This window comes from Ascaphus truei, chromosome 5 (assembly GCF_040206685.1).
Source record: "Ascaphus truei isolate aAscTru1 chromosome 5, aAscTru1.hap1, whole genome shotgun sequence".
Taxonomy (NCBI): Eukaryota; Metazoa; Chordata; class Amphibia; order Anura; family Ascaphidae; genus Ascaphus; species Ascaphus truei.
This window is the reverse complement of record NC_134487.1, coordinates 17,506,526-17,528,992: the sequence shown is the minus strand read 5'-3', so window position 1 is coordinate 17,528,992 and position 22,467 is coordinate 17,506,526. Positions and strand designations below refer to the sequence as shown.

Sequence of the window (22,467 nt, the reverse complement as noted above, 5' to 3'; positions counted from 1 at the left end):
AAGGATGCAGAGCCCACTGAATTCCACACGCAACAGAGGACACATGCGCGGGAAGCTGATGACGTCAGCAGGAGTACGAAACATGGCGGGATCATGAGTGGAAGCCAGACTGCGCAGGCGCACAGCACCAACACCGGATTGAACTCACCTAGGACACTTAGGAGCACTGGGACTATAAAGACTGGACCCTTGCGGGTCAGATACTCACGCCATTCCTTTGTTTAAGGCTTAATTGACCGCCAAAACGTCGGGTCACCTCTTTCGGGTTAAATTAATTCATTTTGGAAAATCTGTTAAAAAAAATTTGTAGTAGCCTACTTTAATATGCAAATAGAATTAATGTGCAAATCATTTTCTCGGGTATTTCAAGAGAGCCTATTTTTTCTGCAGAGGTGTCTCCCCACGTGTTGTCTTTGGCTAGGTCCCCAGTGGCCACGGCTGCGCTCGCAACAACATGCGCGCCGTTCACAAGGCATGACCCTTTATGGGGCAGGCCTCAGTCGGCGTGTGTGCGTGCGCGCACAAGCCGCGATGCGCGACCGCCTTGGCCAAAAAACAAGATTTTTGTCTTTTGGCGCAGTGGGCGGGCATTGGTCATGTCACTGTGGCGGTTCAGCCAATGAAGGCGACCAAGCCGCGTGACGTTATGGCCGCACCCCGTCATCAACCCCCCCTCTCTTCTCCTGCAGTTCAACCACAGACTGCAAACCGAAGCTTTCACCCGTGCATGCGCCGCCAGACCACCAGGCGCGCGTGCAGCAGTGACCACTAGGGCCGCAGCCTAAAGGTGTATTTGAGGGGATATATCACTTGGGATTAGTAAAGCTCAAACTCTTGCTCCCCTCCCTCCCCCCACCCCCCCCCTCCACTACTCAGTTCTTCCATCCACAGTTGCTGCAGAGCTGCAAATCATATCAAATCCACAAATAATACAGCACAATAGTCTTTGGGCAATAAATGAATATTGATTTATTGTACCCTAATCAATATTATTATACTGCCTAAAGAATAATGCGATGCATTGTGGATTTCAACGTGTTCCATCACCAACCCCCCAAAATAGTGCAACAGGTTTCAAGGGGAGAAGATTCAAGAAGGTTTGTCCATTTTATGAATTTGTACGTCGAAGCCTCTCCACTGCAGATAGTATCTCCTCTATCATGGTCCATTAGAGAGGCTATTTCATTGTGGATGGAGCAGATTTTTAATCCAACATCACTGACTATTAAGGGTTTACTGTTTACACTGTTAGTGGATGGCCCGGACGGATTAATTTGTGAAGATTGTCAGTGTTGATTCATCTCGCTGCTTCCTTAGGTCTGAAAAGAAAAATCATTTTCAATTAGTGCATAATGAAGGTGGGGAATATTTATCATAGTTTCCTATCTATAAAACTGAAGCAGATTTACACCAAATTGATGAAAGAAACAACATTTCCATTGCATCGAAAGCGATTCCTTTTCTTTGATAAATCTGTTGCATTGTTGTACCAATTTTGCAGTCAGGAGCTTTCTTTTTTTTAAATAGACCAGTGTCTGTAGTTAATTTCTACAGAATCCTATTGTTGATACAATGTGTCTTATGTCACTCACATTCTCTCTGTAAGAATACATTGTTTTCCTATTGTTTAACCAGATGGTCACTGTATTTACAACACGCAAACTGCTGCCAATAAATGAGTAGACCTGTGGAGACCTTAGCTACGTCTTGGGCTTATAACTCTTAACTCAATGTGAGACAATATGGACTGATCCACCACAGAATTGACATTCTAAACAGTCTTTGCTTTGTAATCTCATCGCCTGGGAGTTTTATAACTTGGGTTCCCGGTAAGAGTTGAATGGATGGAAGTCAATAAATCCAACATTGATGTCCTTTTTTACATAGAGGTTACTGTCCCACATTGCACTGGAGTCTATAAAAGGTTGCACCCATGGGATCAAGCTGCAGACCATTATTTTCAGGTATCACATTGAACTGCGAGGCGGCACGTACAGTACCCCTGGTAAGACTTGGTAGAAAAGGAGAGATATTTGAACTCAACTCTTTGTTCTTGGGTGCCAGTTCGTCTGACAGAAAACAGGAAATGTATTTCTCATGGAAAAGAGGTTCATAATTTAACACATATGGTATTCACCGTTTATTCCCTGTAACTCAGCAATGTGAGTACGTTGTACTTTGATTAGCTTACATAAACTTGTATTGGAGATACACACGTGGCCACGTGGTTTTGTTTTGGGGTTGGTTATAAAAGCACTTTGGGTTTTAGATTATGGGAAAATGTGGATTTAATCTAAAAATACAATTTAAAAAAATACATAATGCCATGATCTGGAGCTATTTTTGACTTCCTATGTAATTATTTATGCCATTTGAAAACTATTTAGCAAACATTTGGACATTTAATAATTGTTTATAGAAATTCTGTATACTGAGTTTATACAGGTAGAGAGACTACAGACAGATCAGATGGTACCTATGAAAAAGTAAAATATGGCTAACAGTATGGGTGTGTAAAAACAAGAGAACTCAAATTAACTGGTGTAAATGGGTAGAGTAGAGTGTGTGTGTGTGTGTGTGTGTGTGTGTGTGTGTGTGTGTGTGTGTGTGTGTGTGTGTGTGTGTGTGTGTGTGTGTGTGTGTGTGTGTGTGTGTGTGTGTGTGTGTGTGTGTGTGTGTGTGTGTGTGTGTCATATACAAATATTACTTGTGAGCACATTCACATGTCTTAGACAGGTCTGCAACCCTGCTTTTCACCATTATCACCTAGCATACAGTGTTTCCACTGCAGCATGGGATTCTGGGAAATGTCATGCAAATGAGCACACAGTGCCACCTTTTGTCTCAAGACCACATTACATGGTTAAACGCCAATGCATGCTGTTTTAAACACAGCTTTTAAACATAGTTATAATTATTAACTTGGTACTTGTAAAAGCCAACGGTAAGTAATTAACTTGTACTGTCAGACAAGTAAACTATATACATTCTTCTAAATTCTGACAAAGAGGCCGCGCTTATACTGCCGGCGACAGCGACGCGACTTCGCGTCAAAACAAATGCATTGCCGTCATCGGATTGGTCGAAGTTGATCAAAGAAAAAAGTTGTAAATTCTTCGCTTGCCCGCTGTAGGACTAGTGTTCAATAAATAATATTTGCCAAGCTCTTCAGTCATCACGTTTGCTGTGCCACGCTACTTTTCCCAACCTTTCCCCTTACTACTGTACATCATTATTTGATGATAGTGTTAGTTCTTTGAGGGCTGGGACCCCACACCCTGCTAAATTTATATGATCAGCAGGTAAAATCAATTTATAAAAGGTAAAAATATTCCATTCTGCATTGGTAAAATGGAATTGGATAATTACACAATACATCATTCATTCTTATTAAACGTTCCTGCCCGATACTGACTTTTGAAAAGTCCTGCTATTTCTTCCAGCACTTAGTAGTTGCAACAAATGTGAAACCTTCATGTTTATTTTATGAGTAGACGTTTGCCGTGCATTGCAAACTGCAGTAGTTCAGCACTGTCGAGTTAATCCCTATCACTGCCAGTGAGGCCAGAGACGCAATGTACTGCAGACCTGACCTCTGTGGCACCAATAGGGTTAATGAGGCAGTGCACACTGGCATATGGTTTACATCTGGATCACCTCACTTATTAGTGGGGAGCAGTAATCTAGCACAGCTGGGCTCACAAGAGGTGCCATTTATTACGATGTGCTCCCAGTCACATCGCTGCCTTTGCCTTGGCCAGTCCTGAGATCATGTTTGGTTAGCTCCTTCCTTGCTAAGCCTTAGATGTTAAACCTGACTCCAGCCACGTAGGCGCTTTCACACAACTTGCTGTTAACGTGGACTCGTGTCCCGTTAGGAGAAGCAGGAGGGAGTCTGGCCACGACTTGGCAGTGGAGATGCAGCTTCTGTTGGCATCTGGGCAGCAGATGGAAAGACTTCTTGTGGCTTCTGTTGACGTGACAGCTTAGTCATGTCTGCTAAAACCCTGGCTTGTTATTTCAGGTCTGTATCTCCGGATATCAGGAAGGACAGGCGGCCTCAGTACATTCATTGCTGGAGGCTGCTGTATTGTACCGTTCAGAGTTCTCCAACTTTGCCAATCGTGTATCACACTTGATGGCTAATGGGCTTTGATCTTCCCCAGTAAGGCTGAGTCCCCGGTGGTCATGCTTACAGCGTGCGCGCCACACACCAAAGCACAGCCCTCTATGGGGCAGGCCCCAGTTGCAAAGCGCTGTGACGCATACGCTGGCAGGGAAGACAAGAATTTTGTCTTCCCATGCCGCAACGCGGTTACGTGGCGGCGCACAGCCAATGGCAGGACAGTTTTGCCCCGTCATAGCCCCGCACGCCCTTAGCTCTCCCCTACAGACAACCGATCGCAGCTGTAGTCTCTGCACGTGCCTCCATTCCACCAGGCGCGTGTGCAGCCGGGATGACTAGGACCATAGTTTGGCTGAGTCTCCGGTGGTGACGGCGGAGTGCGTGCCGCACACCAGACACTCACCTCAATCAGGCAGGCCCCAGTGGGTTCTGTTGTCTTGAACCACGAAGCGCTGTGGCGCGTCAGCCAGCAGTGAAGACAAGAAATGCCCTGTTCGAAATAGCAGAGCAACCGACTAAATCAGACGTCAGGACCAAGTTCTGAGAACTGCACGAAGCAGTCTCGGCTGGGAACTGAAGCCGAAAAGAGGACCAGGAGAACCAGTGGTATATCCCAGTCAGGGTAAGCTCATCCAAGCGGGCGCCCTGCACCTAAGAAAGCCTAGATTTTTTTTTCCCAGACCCCCAGTAAGTGTGCTTTTGTCTGTCTATTGTGTATTTCTTCTTCTTGTACGCGGGTTTACCAAAAACCACTACATTTTGTTTCTACTGCTTTGTTTTTCCTAATGTATGATCCCTTAACAAATATAAAAGGTATTAAAAGTACCTGCTCTCCCGTGACATAGTATACCTAGTTTGGCATAGGTTATGAATAGGGTATCAATATACAGCATGAATGATAATGGTTTAAAACCATGTGGTTTGACACCCACTTAAGTGCTTATAAAAGAATGAAAGAGAAAATCCTCTTCACGTGAAGAAACACCATACAGCTCGTATACCTGCAGTTGGCAAGAACTAAAAAAAAAAAGATATATACAAATTTAATTGCCTTAAGGGGTTAACTGTGTGGACTCATGCAGGGTGATGCCCCTCTTTCATCACATTGTATGGAGTGATTTAGCAGGAAAGAAGTTACTCCTTCTGTATTCATGGGGACCAGTGACATCACCATGAGGATATACAAGACAGTCTCAAAGGGTCTAGAACTTGTTTTTTTTGGAGTGCTAGTTGGAGGAGCCTCACTGTTAGTGTAAATATGTTCCTATTTATATACAAGTGTATAGTTCATTTATAGTAATACCGCCCTGTCCTCTTTGACAGAGCGCCATACGGCGAGAAACGCATCAGAGGATTGTTTGTTCCATTCCTGTGTGTTTGTTAAAATTTAAAATATAAAATATAATAGATACACATGGCACGCACGCACGCACGCCACCATTGCAGTGCCTTGTCCATCTCAACTACCTCTTTTCCTGTCCATTTGTTATTTTATAGTGAGGTAAAGTGCTCCACCCAGTGAGCGTCCATAGCCATGGTACTACAGCAGGTTAAAGGCTCAAAAAGAGGAAGCCTACGTCCTTTAGGGGTTATCACAGTAGTAGCCTTGGGACCCAATTGGAAAGCGGAACTGCAGAGAGGCCATGTTGTCTCCGAAACAGTGCTTAAGAGAGGCACGCAGCACCTTGTACTGGGATAGTGATCCCACAGTTCAGGACAGAAAGGGTAACCCAAGATGGGGCCCAATTGATATAAAGAGTAATGGCCGCTAGAGGATGGCCACTTATGATGGTAACAGAAATGAGCTTAAACACCTCCCTAGATCATGAAGAGTGGGTGCCAACTAGGGAAGCTATAAGTAGCACAAGCATTGAAGATACAAGTATGTCTATTGTGGATGATGTCAGTGTGAGGAGCCTTGTGGATGGCTGTCAAAGTGCTTGTTTGTACTATATAAGTTCCTGGCGCCCTGCATTATTGCATCAGCATATCTACGCCCAGCCTGCGCGGACACAGCACCCTGACAAGGCATGAGAGTGAGCAAAATCATGTATAGAGTCACTGCATCTAATCTCCTTAAGAGCCGGGCAAGGACACACACACACACACACAAATTGGACATTGTCAACATAATATACTAATAAAATCAACATAGTAACGTTGTCCACACATTTATATTGTAAACATATTCAGACATTGTCTATTTGGGTGAGACATTGATGTTAAAAATTTTTTTAAAAATGTACAAATATAGCTGCCACTTTAGTAAAACTTCTTTAGAACAGACCACAGCAAATATGCGAACTGCTGTAGCAATCTCCTTCATTTGGCATGAGCTCCCCTAACTACCCATAAGGAAGGATGCCAGGCAGTCACATTTGTTGCGGTGTTCTAACAAAGCAATATCCGGTGTTATTTCCCAAATGCCACGGGGGGGGGGGGGGGGGAAACGCTTTAGGCCACGTGCATACTCCCTGCGACCGGCGTGAACAAAAGGCTGTACCTCCATGAGGCAGGCCATAAGAGTGCGCAACCGCACGTGCCATGAAGCGCAACCACAATTTTTAGGCAGACAAGGTTCCACATCAGGGAAAGTCAGTGGCCAGTATACTGGTGGAAGAGGCCGTTCCCTTCCAGGGATGTGTAGTGACAATGTGAGAGTGTGTACCCGGCCAGGATCAGTCATCAGTTCACCAAGGGCCACACATGCGCTCATAGAAAGGCAGGAATCACATGAGCGGTTCAGCCAATGAGGGCGAACCGATGACGTGACATCACGGGCACGCCTACGGCATGTCTCCCCATTGTGTCTACCCCTCCCCAAAGGCCACGGATCGTCCCTAGGGCAGCCACGCGCCTGCCTACTATTTCCGCGGCTTAAGACTCATGACAGAACCCAGGAGTTTACCGTATTATAGTATGGGCCTTTCTTTAACATGTGAATGTATTCCAGCCTCAGAGAGACATCATATACAACATGAAATAATGTATTAAGACGGACTGGCTTTATATATTGGGTAAACCAAAGATAAGACGACATGACAGATGTATGTCAACAAGATACTTTTTTATTGGTCCAGCAACTGCAAAATATACACATTTCTGAAAGGCATATCCTGTGTTAGCAGGCGTAGCTCGACTCTCGGGCAATTATACCAGACGAATACACACAGCAAAATACAACTAACGATCAACAAGTACAAGAAAAAAAAAAATGGATCCAAGCTCAGCTGAATACATTAAATAAATAAATAGCAAAACTATCAACATATTTAAAAAAAAAAAAAAAAAAAAAAGTTAACAGACGGTGAAAAACAAGTCATTGGTCTTGTGTTCCTGCCAGTTACCCAGTGTAATGTGTGTTGTGGGTGTAAGATAGTGACATGGATCGAGGTTCCCTTCTTGCTTGGAGTTCGCCACCTTCTACTAGGAGCAAAAAAAGACACAGATTCCAAGAGCTCCACAAATGGTATACGCTCCAAAGAAACCCATCGCCAGCAAATATATTCATACATTGCTGTATGTGCATATGAAGCGTCAATAAAAATACATATTCTTTTCTATGGGGCGGACCCAGAGATGACTACGATATATATATATATAGCGTGTATGTGTGTGTTACTGTGGAAATGAGATTTAGTGCAAAGGTAAACAGGAGAAACCCCGGAGAATCCCATATTGCACTGTACGCCGTGTATATGCTGCACACTCGCATATATACATACACACTAACCAGTTATTTTCTCTTGTCTGGGTTGGCAAAATAATCTACATTTTGTATTTCTAGAAAACACTTTTAAACTGCAGACTTTAAAAAAACACAATAAATGCCAACAAAATCAATTAAAAAAAAAAAAAAAAAAAGTGAAATTATTTCAACCGACGCAATCTTCCATTCAAATTCAATCGCATGTATAAACAGCCAAACAGTCTTACTTCCAGCTCCGATACGGAGAGCAGAACGTGGAGGGCTCCTCTCAACCAGGAGTCAATCAACATTTCAAGCCCCCCACAGCTGCAATGTATCCAGGCCACAGACATAACCAGAGGTTATGGGTAAATTACATTGTCTTTAGCCATCTCGTCTCTGTCAAGACCCGCAAGCACCATTTGCACTGTAACGGTGCATGTCCCAACCCTGGCCGACCGCCATAGTAAAGTGCAAACATGCATCTTTGAGATAAAGTGAATCCATATTAAAAAAACAACAAAAACCTATTTTTGGAAGTACATCATGAAATGACCGTTCCCTGCGTATCAGAGACACAAAGATTGCTCTAAAGAGACGAGAGAACCGCTGAGGCAGCTGCAGTCAATCCGAGCCAGAGGGAGTAGAAAGCAAATCAGAGATGATACCGTTCTAGTAGCAGCTATTGTGAAGCTCAGTGAGGACCTCTGTATGCCACTACATATAGTGCAGCGATATTCACACTGTGGTATTTAAAAGCAGCAACAAGGGTTAACTCATAAACGGTTTGAAGCAGGGGTGTCTCCGGCGCTGCACCCTGTTAGCTCCGGGGGGACTCTGCTTCCAGAGAAACCGCTGTAGGTGCAGGTGTCTCTGCGGAGTGGTGCAGGTCACGCAGGCCCATAAGTAGCCGCACACGATGACATCACGGCTTCCTATTGGCCCGTGTGACGTTTAAGCCATTACATTAAGGATCGCAGTCCCTGTGCCTGCAGAGATACCGGCACCACTACGGAGGTAAGTATCTCCAGAAGCAAAGGGGTCACGGGAAGCTAAAATTAACTGGGTTCAACTCGAGACCCCCCGCTTCAATCCTGTAATAAGAACAAAATTTAAAACAGAAATTAACCCCGAATTGCTGCTTTTAAGAATCTTTCAATAGACTTGCAATTAACCCCTTCACAAGCCAGAGGAGCAAGTAACTAATTGCAAAGCCCCTTTGAATTGAATGGGTTAAAAGCAGCCATACAAGATTTTATACAAAAAATAAAAAGTTCTAAAAAAGTATTTAGTTGTAAAATACAAAGAGATGTTACGGTTTATATTTTTCCTCCCCTACATTTCCACGGGTGACGGCATAAAGGGATGACCACCAATTTAAAACAAAAGGCAGACTTCGCTTAACTTCTCATTCGAATAAACAGACTCCGTGAAATTGAGGTTAAAAAGCAACTTCCTGCGTGGTCTTCGACTATAGCAAGACAACCGTGGAAGTGTCTGCGGAGGAACCGAGCGACCAATCTGTCCAGATAGGCACCATACGGTGTAACCCAGAGGGCCTCAAACTCAGTCCTCAAGGGCCACCAACAGGCCTGGTTTTATGGATATCCCTGCTTCAGCATAGGTGGTTCAATCAGTTCCAGCTACAGTAAAGGCGACTCAGTCTTGAGCCACCTTTGCTGAAGCAGGGATATCCCCAAAAAACTGGCCCTTGCCCTTGAGGACTGAGTTAGAGACTCATAGGGTAACCCATCATAAAGAGATTCCTATTCTGGAAAATGTCAATATTAGGTGATGAACAGAGATACAAACATTAAAAAAACAGGGGCTTTCCTTATACTAAAGGGGAAACAATTGGTACCACCACTTGAGGCTATTCTACTGTATGCTGTGCTTTTGCACCAAGATCCCTAAAATGCCAACCAAGCCACAGTTTGAATATCACACAGAAAATGTAGAAAGACTGAAGAAGAAAGGATTCTAGCTCAGCATCGTATCCCCGTTGACCATGGGGACCTGGCACAAATTACAAGCTCCTCCAGCGACAAAAAAGGACATTTGGCTTTATGTTTCTCAGTAAAAGTGAAGCTCAGAATATTTCTTTTTCTTTCCATGCTCTAGATTATTTTTTTGGAGAGGGAAAGATATACACGTTTACATTTGTCTCTACTTCCTCAACTATGTACACACAAAACAAAATGAATCAGCCATCACATCTACACAGAGATTACTAAAACGCTGAAGACAATGCAGATAAAAAGTATATATAAAAAAAAAAATGTACATTAAAATAAAGATTAGATTTAGTGCGGCAGAAGCCGTTTTAGTTCTGCACTCTGCTCCTGAAGTGACTTGAGGGCTCCTTGTTCAACACAAATGTCTTAAAACTCCTTGGTGGCGATATCTGCATTTCCATTCCGATGTCGAAGGTTCCGACACAGAAGCAGCTGTAGGCTCGAACTTCTGTGCAAGAATGGATGAGTACAAAAGCAAGCTTCGGGAATGCAGCGGCAGGGATCAGCTGTTCTGCTGTTGCCTTACATTGTCCCTGAAGACTCAACACTGCTTCTGAGACGTGCTCATGCTCTGTAAGCAGGAAAAGACACGGTTATAAAGTCTGTTATTGTAGCAATATGGCGGGATATAGAGAATCACAACACACATTGAGCAGGCGGGGGAATATGGATGCTTTATGGCATACCAAACAATATATAATAGGACCAATTAAGAGAACGCAAAACAAGCTGTAATACCTTCTATCGGATCAACATGAGCATCTATCATACATTTGTGATGTGCGCTATTAGCATGTGGTATGGACAAATGTTTGCAACTCAGAATATCAAAGAATTCCCATAGGACTGCATGCTCAACCCAGGTCCTGCTATACCACAAAATGGCACATCATAGCTGTATATCAACAACAAAATAGCGCTTTTAAAGTACCTCTGTTATGTCAGACTATTGATGGTCTTCTAACACATCCTCCAAGACATTGCCATGAAACCGAGTTACTCATATGAAAACCAGCATCTATTATTAAGTTTAATACAAATCATTACGTCCAGGTTTCCTGGTAAGAGAAGACTGGACTGATCGTTATATGTTCTGTTATCTTACTTTGTACCTATGATCATCAAAACGGTTACCCTTTGAAATGAGGGAAAGCGATTTAAGTCAGGAGCTTGTTAAAGCTGGATATGTTCTTTGAATCAACATAAGTAATCAGCAGCCATCGTTCTATATATAGACGTCACTAATGTCTTCTGCAAACGTATATATACATCAGAGTTTAACACTCATATCTGCCAATTAAAAAGTATCTCTATTTGAATTGCATCTATGGTTCACCAGCATCAATAAAGCTACTAGAACTTTGCACTACACGTCTGGAAGTACAATTAAACCCTATACCCTATTGGAGGTGTGCACTTGGTACATAATACAGGGTGGTTCAATATTGTCCCACAGTAATTAAGAAAACGTTCTTTCCCATGGTACAGATGTGCTCTAAACTCGGCCTCTTCAGTCAGTCGCTTCCTCTGTATTTGATTTAACAATCAAACTATGTTTTACAAGCATATGGGATATCCAATATAATTATCATATACTCAGGAGTTGCATACAGTGTCCATGGTAGTCACAATGATGCTGATCTAATGACACACAAAACACTTTAGGGCAGAAGTGGCCAACTCCAGTTCTCAGGTAAAGGATATCCCTGCCAACAGGTGTCTCAGTCAATGACCGAGCCACCTGTGCTGAAGCAGGGATATCCATAGAACCTGACCCGTTGGACACCCCTGCTTTTAGGCATGTGCCCATAGGGCCTGCATTGTTCCATCATTCAAAGTCCAACTGTCCGCTGGCTACATGTTAAAAATATTATGAATAAATGCATCAAAATGACAAAGCAAAGTGCAATGCAATAGTGGTTCTAGCTGCTTGCAATGCAAAGCTGTGTGTTGCAGACCATTTCAGCATGGAAAAAAAAGCAGAAGATTAAAGCCACGTAATACGGAGGAAATGCAAATAGGTAATACTTACAGACAAGCCTTTCCTAGCAAAGGCTGCAAGGAGAAAAGGAAGCAGTGTAAGTAGAGATCAGAATTAAATAACAGAAGCAGAGGGCAGCAAAAAGTTCAAAGGGCAAACGATAACCGCAGAAACCTTTTCATTGCCAGTGGTGTTTAATCAGAAGCTGCAGCATTAATAGTATAAATCACCAACTAACTGCAGCACGTGAACAAGCGCAATCACCACCAAGGCTTTGCACAGTGTTCCGTTATGGACAGTAAACGTCAGCACTTACAGTGCTATTAAAATGCAAACGTCAACGCCAACCTCCCCCTGATTTTGCCTTCACCTAATGCACAAACCTCTACTAATGAACAGTAACCTCCTGCCTTCTACACTGGCACGGAAGGGATTAAAAAAACAAATAATAATAATAATTGGTGCCACTTACACTAACATTTTAATAAGAGCAAGAACCAGTTCAACCACATAAGTACTGTTCCAGAGTGCCGGGAAGCAGTTTCAGGCGATGAGAATCCGGCTTGTGCAGCCAACACAACATAAACAAAGTCATCAAAGTGCAGGTCTCCTCAAGGACAGAGGTACAAAGTAGAGATCAACTTACACGTTCATCATGCAATTCTCCATTTAGTGTAACAGCCAAGAACAGAGGAGAAACAATGTTTCAGGTTCTGATGACGGGTCCATATGGAACCTGAAGCATTGCTTCTCCTCTGTTCTTGGCTGTTACACTAAATGGAGAATTGCATTGTGAACGTGTGAGTAGAGCTTTGTACCTCTGTCCTAAAGGAGACCTGTACTCTGAGGAATTTGTTTGACCACATAAGCACTGACCATATTCAATCTCAGGATCGCTCAGCGAAGCGCTGACCAGAAAAGAGCAATGTCAAAACAAGATAGGACAATAAAAATAAAAAAAGAGACAAGCCCACCTGTCCAGCGACCATCTCCTGGGGGGCACATCCAGAAAGGGAGGCAGACGAGGAAGCAACAAGTTCATCAAAGCTGTTGATTCTAGCTTTCTTGGTGGGCTCGGGGCTGGCTAGAGGGGTCACGCTATTGCGTCTCATCAGTGGATTAGGTCCCTTCTTTGTTTCCTAAATAAGGAAAGCAGTGAGGGAAAAGGTTTTGATTACAAACAAAGAGTCCTTCAGAGCTCGAGATTGACACATGACTACCTGGGCGTCTTGTAACTTGCATTCCCTACCAACCACACCAATATCTTGGATATCTCTGGGAGGGGGATAGCATTCTTGTTATGCAATGCTATTTATATGCCCATTGCTCCTACAGCAATAATTACATTAGCAGTGCCCTCCATATTACACCATTTTGATACTTGTACCAAATACTACTGTACTATAGCCTGACCAATGTATGACTTTATTAAAGCATGTTTGCAATAGCACGTTCTGGGCTTCAGCAGTACATACAAAAATACTACCTTTATGTAAAGGACGGGTCAGAATGGTTACTTTCTCAGCTTTCCTGTTAAAAAAAGGTCTTATTTCTACGCAACCATATGTTGTAATTTATCCTAATTTTTAAATAAGCCATCATAATTATTGTACAAGAGAGCAAGTCAACAAGAATAATTTTTTCACTATTTCCCCAAATACACAGCAGGCAGATAACAGAAGCTATAGAGGAAGTGGTGTCTGAGCACACAGCTTAAGCTTGGCCGGGCACTGCTCAACATTTCCGCTGCTGGTGGCGCCTGCAATGGGCGTGTCCCCAGTGAAGGGGTAACACCCATCGCAGTGCAAGGCCGAGATACACACAACAAACAAAATGCAAGCACGGAAACTGCCTCACCTCAGTTCTTTCCCTGTGAGTGTTAACTGCGTCAACGTGCAAAGAGATGGACTCTACACGGCAGCCTTAAAGAAAGAGGAAACGTAGAATTATTATTCTTCGTATATTTACGCAAAGTTAAATAACAAATATTGCTGGTTTTAAGCCATGGAGGTTGCTGGGTCCTACATCCTTATTTAATGTGTTTATAAAAAAAAACATCTTTGAGAACAAACCAGTGGTCAATGCATTATTGTTTGAAAAGATCAGTCTCTAATAGTAAGGTGTGCAGGAGACACAAAGGAAGGGCACTCGTTCCATGCCTTGACATCCGATTTCTGCCACCGACAGGCAGACCAGTAATTCTACACAACAGACTAAGAATATAGTGTGAATTGATATCAGGAAAAATACTGGGCAAAATACAAATCATTACTGGTTCTGCCAGTGTGGAGAGAGTGCAACAGCGATTCAAGCAAGACAGACATGTCACAACGTACCATATGCAACTGGAGTCAACTTCAGCACTGTATGAAGGGGACACTTGAGATATGGCATTTCATCTGAAATTAAAAGTATTCCAGTATTAAAATACATTATAATGTAATCTCAATGGTAACTTGTTTGTGATAATTAAGAGATGTGTGGTAATGGAAAAGGACTGGTCAATGTTTTTGCCAAACTTCCCAGTAACCACTCGCGTATAGACGAATTGTCATATAGAAGGATGCACCTTCACGCCCGAGATCAAGGACGCTAATAATCTGCAGAAGTGCATCACTTCACAGGAGACTAAATACTAGTGTTAATGGTCTGCAGACAGGGGGTCACGCAGGCGGCCAGGTTTCCTTCTACAATTATAGAAGTCTTCATGGCGAAATACCAGCGTCTTTTAAAAAGATACCTTAAAAGATGTAGTGTGTAATGGATTTTAAAATGGTGTATAAACTACATGTATGAAAGATGCTCATCCATTCTAAAAAGGTATCACGCCCTGCAACAAGACTACACTTGTCCAGGACAAAATACAGCTAGCAGGAGTTGAACACTTATTCCTAATCTGTTTCTACTCAATAGCAACAAGAGTGGAAAGTTTCACAAGCCTCGTTATAGATTGTAGGATGTACAGGGAGACGCAACGCTTACCTGCGCTTTTGTCAAGGAAATAGGCCAGGAGGCATCTCATTACTGCCTGATGACAAATCACCAAGACATTCTCCTGCCGTTCCAGCTCCATGATGACAGGTTCCAAACGCTGAACCAGATCTTGGTAAGACTATAAAAACAAAGGGGGGGGAAGAACTTTAATAAAAGTAACATTTACAGTATTTAAAATTTGCTACCCATAATCAAACAGATTATGATTTCAGCTCCTAATTGGTTTCGACCAGATTAAGAACGAACAATAGATCAGTCCGTTTGTAGCATGAGGGGCTGCTGTGGGGGTCTCACAAAGTGTACATTTAAATGTAAGGGTCGTGGCTAAAAAGGATTGCACACCACTGTTATAGAGCACCGAAAATGTACACAAAATAAGACGGGCCACACTGCATAAGGGTTCAGCATCTATTCAGAATATTTGTCTATTTTTTAAATTAAACTCCTTCAGCCTCGCACAAAAACAAACAGGATTTAATCACACGGAACCCACCTCTCCTGAAGGGTAGCGGTAATAATATTTGTCCTGATCACGCAGCGCAAATTCTTCCGGGTACACGTCTTTGATCTCATCGTAGGTCATCTCCTCACATACGCCCTGCGGGACGGCAAACACACAAATGTTATTATCTAGGCAAAGACACAGCAAGCCACGCTCCTCTCGCTGCAGGTGCCCAAACAAACATTTAACCCCATCACTGCAGGAGGAATGTCCTGAAACCTTCTACACCACCCAGCTAAGTAAATGCCCGAGGGGTGGGGGGGGGAAGCAGACACAAATAGAAATGACTGAATAGATTACAAAGAACGTCAAATTCAGCATCAAGGGTAATTAAGGACATTTATGCTAATCACATGTTTGTTGTGACGAAAGTAATGTAAATATAAATATGCCTTTCTTTTAGCAGATATGAGTAACTGGAGAATTTGGCAGATAATAGAAGTCGCTTATAATCTGCTTGAATTTTTACATTGAAAAACTTAAACACAGTGCACTTATATGGAACTAGCTGATAGAATTCCCGGGCAACGCCGGATTCTAAGAAACCAACCTCATCCCTCCGATCACTTTCCTTTACTACCTTATGATATCCCAATTATTTCCATCTCTCTCTCCCCTTCTCCGGCATTCTTACTTTCTCCTCACGTGCTAACTGACTTCCTCAGGTCTGTTTTCTGTATAAAAACCTCTATAGCCATCTGACTCTCCTTATCTGCCACCAGGCTATGTCCGGTATGATGTCATGTGCCAGAGACATAACCTACCAGGTACAACACCACGTGGCTGACTTGCTTACCTATTTTGTACATGTAAAACCTATGAAATCAAACATTCCTAGCAGCAAACCCTGTGGGGTGTTAGAGGAGATCCAAACCATGACAGTTCTCCTTATTTTGATACATAAAGTAATCCTTCCAGATTTGTTTGTTCTAGGTCTTATAGTTTGGCCACACAGACAAACATTCTGAAATATATAATAGATATAGACGTGTAAAACAAATGTCTGCAAACCTATCTAGCAATCTCTGGGGTAGAATTATATTCAAGAAGGATTGCAACAACCAATATTCATTGAAGGAATGCAACAGCCAAAAACAAGACTGTATGCAGAAGAAGATAAACAGCTTACAGCGTCAATTTCATTTAATGCCTTCCACTGTTCGTAGGGCAGGCTCAGCGCCTCGGCTGTCTGAATACTCCTCTTCAGCTGACTCGTCCAGACTTTCAGATCTTTCAGGTTCTGCTCCTCAACAAACTTCTTCAGGGCAACGGCAAACTAAGACAGGAGAGAAGGGAGGCAAAGGTCTTCACAATGTGTCTGTCAAATGGTCCACAACCTCTTAGTGATTAGTCATCTCTATCCAAGCCGCCCAGCTGGGTCACTTCAACTCTTTAAGTAATCTCGTTATGTCAGGAGAAGCAGAAATGGAGAACGCCCTCAGAACTGGAAACAGAAGTGTACAGTATGACCGGTCACAAAATGGTCAATGTATTTCAGTTTTAAAGTGTGTCCTGCACCTTAGATATTATATCTATAATTCCCTTTAGCAGCAATACATTCAAAATCCGATGTGTCTTGTAAAAATCTGCATTATGTCTCCCCCACACACAGTCCTTTGTATTGAGTTTCAGTGTATTAATATCTTCCTTAGGTTGTTATGCCAACCATTTACAAAAAAGCACAGCACTTCCCCTTTTGTAATGGGCGGCCATATTGTGAACCCTGGGAAGCAGGGTCGGCTGCTCAGCCCATTACATTTCCTTAAAGCTAAACAGCTGCCGCATCTATAAAAACAACAAAAAAACATATGAAAAATTAAAAAAGTGTGCCAGAACGTTAGTATAGAAACACAGAATTTAACGGCAGATAAGAAGCACTTGGCACCCTCCAGTCAGCCTCTTTTCTAATCTGCTGCCAAACATCGGACCCTATTTGTTCCTTTACTTTCTTTCATTCTTAGGATAGCTATTTTTTAATTCCCTTAAAGCAACAGTGCAAATTGCTTTCCCCCCCCCCCCCCCCCCACCCTTTAATGTGTGCATCAATACAATCCACACAATGATAAGTAATTAGCTAAGTGATCGATTGGTGAAGATTCACCTCGGGGGTTCACTATTTAGTCTGTCAGTGCAGAAGAAGAGGACCAAAGATGCAAAGTTCTGTGGGGAAGATCATGTGACCAGGCAGTCATTAGATACAATTGATACACTGCTAGAGAGAGGGTAGGGCTCAAAAAAAGGGGTGTGCCAGAGCCTGTTTCAGAAGAGGAAGAGGATGTGACTTTGTAAATGGTTGCTATAGAAACAAAAAAACACTTGTTACATTGTAATATATATATATTTTAAATTCATTCAGAGCCGTCCCCCCCTCTCCCCATAGTACCGAACTGATTTAAAAGAAATTTAAAAAAAAACACAACATGTAGGATATTGCTTGATTTGCAGCTTTAAAGTATTTAGTCTCTAGCACCTCTGTTGGAAAACTATTCCACAAAATCGTGTGTGGTCCCGTGGCGGAGCACTGCAATGCAAACAATGGGGGCTGCAAACCAGTTCAGGAATAAAAAACGATTTATTGCGTGGTCATAAGGAGTACAAAAACAGGTCCTGAAACGCGTCAGAGTTTTTGTACTCCTTATGACCACGCAATAAATCGTTTTTATTCCTGAACTCGTTTGCAGCCCCCATTGTTTGCGTTGCAGTGCTCCGCCACCGGACCCCACACTATCTTCATATGCTACTGGCGTGACGCACGCGTTAATCAAAGATCGAGCAGCTGTTCTACTGAGGCTCTAACACGGACTGCACATTATGGTATGTACTTTGGTTTTACTGGGGATTTATACAGTACCTTTATGGTATATATGGAGATCTGTGTTATTCCTCCAGCATAACTAGTACACCTTCCTGTTTATATTACCATAGTGAGTCTCATACAGCCTTCATTTATGCTCGAGTGTCTGGATGGATTAATTACTGCTGTGATTAAGTGTACATTTACATATATGTACCTAGGATAGCTGAGCCCTGAACACTGGGATTATATCCCATACAAACAGCTTATTCCACAAAATCACAACCCATGCTGTAAAAACATACTTCCGAACATCTCCCGAGCTTGCCACCCTCCAGCAACCAGAGTACGAGCTCCTGTTCTAGCAGTTCTGCTCTCTGACGTACACTTCCCTCCCATACTTTGTAATACTACTGAACATGTTAGCAGTATGGAAGGAATCCAAACAAAGGATATTCAGCTCAATAAATTGCCGTTTTCTAATGATCACTACCTTCTTTCCCCGATGTGACAGCCCAGAGTCTCCTCCAATCTTCCCCTGAAGGTTGAACTCGCTCTCGCCGTGTCGGCACAGGTATATGGTGCGGGGCTGGACGTGAATGTTCATTAGATAATACACAATCTTGCTCTGGATATGATCCTGAACTTTATTGACCAGGAACCTCCGGCCAACATCAATCACAGTGATCATGGAAAGTTCCCTGAGAACAGAAGGACATCTTAGGAGGCAGAAGACACAAGATCGCCTTGAATTACCAAGAGACACCATAGTTTATGCTATGGTCAAAACTCAACTCCTCTATTGGTATTTTAGATTAAAGAGTTTTTGTAGATGGTGAAACCATAATATTGCCCCAAAAAAACTCCTGTTTAGTAGGTTTGTGACATTTTGGGAGTTCTTCATTAAACTGCGCTAGGGCACATCACAATGCTCTGTAGCACGCAAACTTCCATTACAATGAATGGGAGTTTCTGTGCAACAGTGCCCAGATCAGCACTATCGCTATTTATTCAGTAACCCACCTTTAGCTCTTACTTTACAATTGTGTGTCAGCTACACCTGCAATGTAGCGCTCACCTGTCGAAGTTGTCTGGATCCAGAGGTTGGTAACTGGCCTTGTAGCAGTTTATTCTCTTCATGAAGTCATCCAGGGCATCTCTCGAATTACAATCTCTGTAGTCCGGGCTGGACAGTTTAACTTCCTTTTTACAGAACAAGAAAATCTATTACAAGGATGTCCCACCAACAACAAATGCTTTCTGGCCACTGGCATGCAATATCGATTATTACTAATGCACAGGAAGTGACAGAGGAATAAACAAGGCAAGAATGCACATAGTTAGGTCAAGGAATAAAGCAGTGTTTTTCAGCAGGGGTTTCTAGGAACCCTTGGGTTCCCCCGGGCATCCCTAAAAAGTACCCTGCAATTTTCTGGTCATTTGAAAATTGTATCAAATACAGAAGAATTTACAATGCATCGGATCTCAGACGTGCTATTAGAGAGGGTTGGGGTTCCTTACAATGCATCGGATCTCAGACGCGCTATTAGAGAGAGTTGGGGTTCCTTGCAATACATCTGATCTCATATACACTATTAGAGACCGTTGGGGTTCCTTAAAAAGGATCTGATCACAGATGCGCTATTAGAGATGGTTGGGGTTCCTCAGAATTTCACCTAGGGTTCCTTAACCCCCAAAAAGTTAGAAACCACTGGAATAGAGCAAAAGCCCTGAGGTTATGTTATATCCCTGCTTAAAATTGCCATAGTTCTCCCAAAAACTTCTCCCTAAATGTAACTTTCCCTCCCCCCCATATTCTTACCATAACATTGGTGGCAACAACACTCGGATCGTCACACACAGATTCAATGAAAAACACCTGAAAAACAAACAGAATTATTTACTTTTAGAACTAACATCTGCAAGCCCCATGTACAATACATGATCATCTATAGACCTTTCCTCTTTAGTGCCAATAGGTAGAGATTAAACAGCGGTAAGAAGAGTTTAAATGACCCTGGATACTACACACAGGTCTGTATTTACATATACCCTGTTACACCCTGTGAGGATTCTGCACCAGCTCACCTTGAATCCATTCTCTTTGGCAAAATGATTGATCATCCCTCTTCTCTCTCTTGTTGTATTGGTGGCATCAAAAACCTAAAAAAATCAAGGATACATATATTAGAACCAGACCTCTTCAGTGAGGTATATAAAAATTAAAAAACAAAAAAAACAAAAAATCAGGTTCCGGGACAAGAACGGGTACTCACCGCAATCTGTCCACCTTCCTCAGTCAGATAGGATTTAACATCTCTCAGGGCAGCCAAGGCACATTGTCTGGAAAAGCATCAGAGGAGCCAGCGTATAAGGACTCACTAACATGTAATAAGTGTTAAATAGACTGACTTGTAGTAAACACATATTCCTCATACATTCCAAGTTCCAACACACGCAAACAGAGAACTTAATTAATTCACATTCACATTACAGCAGGGGAGCGCGCAATATTTTTGGGGGGTGGTTTGGGGGGCAGCGCTTATAGAGGCCCCGTACTCTTCCCCACTACATTTAAACTAAATGCCGGGGGAGCGCGTGAGGCCTCTGGTTATCCCTTACCTTGTCTCCGGTAGATTCTGGCAACGTGATGTCAGGTGACGCCGGAGACAAGGTATGGGGGGGGGGGGGGGTTTGAACATGGAGCAAACCAAACCGTGCTTCATAGTCCACAACCATTTATTAAAACAGACGTAACGAGGAGGCAGCGGGACGATACTTACTTTCTGACTTTCATGGCATCCTCATTGTCCGAGCGGAAGAAGTCATATGAGCTGTAATGTCTCACTGCTTCCCGCCTGTACTCTCCCACATTAAAAACTGCAAAAGAGAAGCCATCCAGTTCTTACAAAAGGGTCACCATGTATCATGTGAAAATTTCCAACGTAGGTCCACTCATGGTATTCTCAATACACACAACCCAAACCCACCACACCATATATATGTGTCAAAAAGGACTGCTACATGGATTGTGACCCAATGCATACAACAAAAAGCCCCAATGCTACATCGGAGATATAGATAGAACTAGATCTCCTCATAAGTAAGGGTCATTTAGTCAAATTCTTTGGGTAAAGTATTTTTAAGCCTGTAACCACGCCAAGGTATCCCTTGTATTTTGAGCCATAATACAACTTTTGGATGAAAGATAGCTGGAGTCTATTGTTTGACAAATAAAATGTAACAGATGGCTTGTAACTATCTACTTTGTAGGGAGATATTATTATTATTATTATTAATAATAATATTATAGCATGTTCTTGTATAGCGCTGCTAGTTTTACGTAGCACTTTACAGAGACATTTTGCAGACACAGGTCCCTGCCCCGTGGAGCTTACAATCTATGTTTTTGGTGTCTGAGGCACAGGGAGATAAAGTGACTTGCCCAAGGTCACAAGGAGCCGACACCGGGAATTGAACCAGGTCCCCCTGCTTCAAACTCAGTGCCAGTCAGTGCATAAGGATTTTCTCCAAGATAAGTGACTGTGGAAGACTGGATAAATACAGGAGATGTTCAGTATTATACACATTGCAGGAAATGAAGCTTTTCAACGCGAGCCGCGGTGTTATGTCCGATGTCATCCTGTATAGGCTCATATTACACGCACAACTTGCCTTTTGTTGGGACACCGATCCAGTTGAGGTAACGCGTCATCTTCTTGGAGATATAAGTCTTCCCGCGCGCCGGAAGCCCCACCATCACGATCACAGTGGGGGAGTTGGCAAGCTGGGGTCCGCAAGCTAAAACAAAAGAAGAAAATTTAAAAAAAGTGCAAATAAATAAAAAATACTCCGCTGATAAATGAGATCAATAGACACCCGACACCAAAACTGCTGGAAATGCGACACCTCCACTCCCCGCCAGTTTCAATAATTAGCCCAACATGAGTCAGCAGACTGGCTGGATTTATTAGAACTGGACCAGCCATGCAGAACTCATACTAATCCTCTGCAAAGTGGGAGCTGGGTGAGAACATAGATAGTAAACCCAGGACAACACAAACGCACTATAACACCCCCCACTCAGAACCTTAAAGAGACAATCCAAGCATTTTGGTTATCCCCCTCCCCCCTTTAATTTTCTTCATTTTTCTGTGTACAGGATTGAAGTAGGGGGTCTCCAGAGAAGAACCCCATTAATTTCAGCTCTGAGAACCCCCTGCTTCCGGAGATACTTAGTGGGCGCTGGTAGCCACTCCGGGGTTCACATTATGGCTGCTTTTCAGAGCTCCCGGGCCAATAAGAAGCCGTTTCAGCCACACCGGCTTCCTATTGGCCCATGTGACCGGGGGCTTTAAAACTGCACA

General features: G+C 42.9%; 1 protein-coding gene across 3 annotated transcripts in view; it reads right to left on the bottom strand.

Moving 5' to 3' along the window:
* Positions 1 to 7,174: 7,174 nt before the first annotated feature.
* Positions 7,175 to 22,467, bottom strand: part of PFKFB3 (6-phosphofructo-2-kinase/fructose-2,6-biphosphatase 3) — an 81,078-nt gene continuing 65,785 nt past the window's right edge. For 2 of the 3 annotated variants that reach the window (XM_075599409.1, XM_075599407.1), the window contains exons 2-16: positions 21,776 to 21,901; positions 20,884 to 20,980; positions 20,377 to 20,443; positions 20,189 to 20,263; positions 19,923 to 19,979; positions 19,179 to 19,303; positions 18,594 to 18,801; positions 16,436 to 16,582; positions 15,298 to 15,402; positions 14,793 to 14,922; positions 14,147 to 14,209; positions 13,668 to 13,732; positions 12,785 to 12,949; positions 11,862 to 11,884; positions 7,175 to 10,400 (exon numbers count right to left, since the gene is read on the bottom strand). In XM_075599409.1, coding sequence (XP_075455524.1) covers positions 10,394 to 10,400; positions 11,862 to 11,884; positions 12,785 to 12,949; positions 13,668 to 13,732; positions 14,147 to 14,209; positions 14,793 to 14,922; positions 15,298 to 15,402; positions 16,436 to 16,582; positions 18,594 to 18,801; positions 19,179 to 19,303; positions 19,923 to 19,979; positions 20,189 to 20,263; positions 20,377 to 20,443; positions 20,884 to 20,980; positions 21,776 to 21,901 — 1,460 coding nt within the window. In that variant the 3' untranslated portion in view covers positions 7,175 to 10,393. The remainder of the gene's footprint in view (positions 10,401 to 11,861; positions 11,885 to 12,784; positions 12,950 to 13,667; positions 13,733 to 14,146; positions 14,210 to 14,792; positions 14,923 to 15,297; positions 15,403 to 16,435; positions 16,583 to 18,593; positions 18,802 to 19,178; positions 19,304 to 19,922; positions 19,980 to 20,188; positions 20,264 to 20,376; positions 20,444 to 20,883; positions 20,981 to 21,775; positions 21,902 to 22,467) is intronic. The other variant, XM_075599408.1, reaches the window with a different exon arrangement.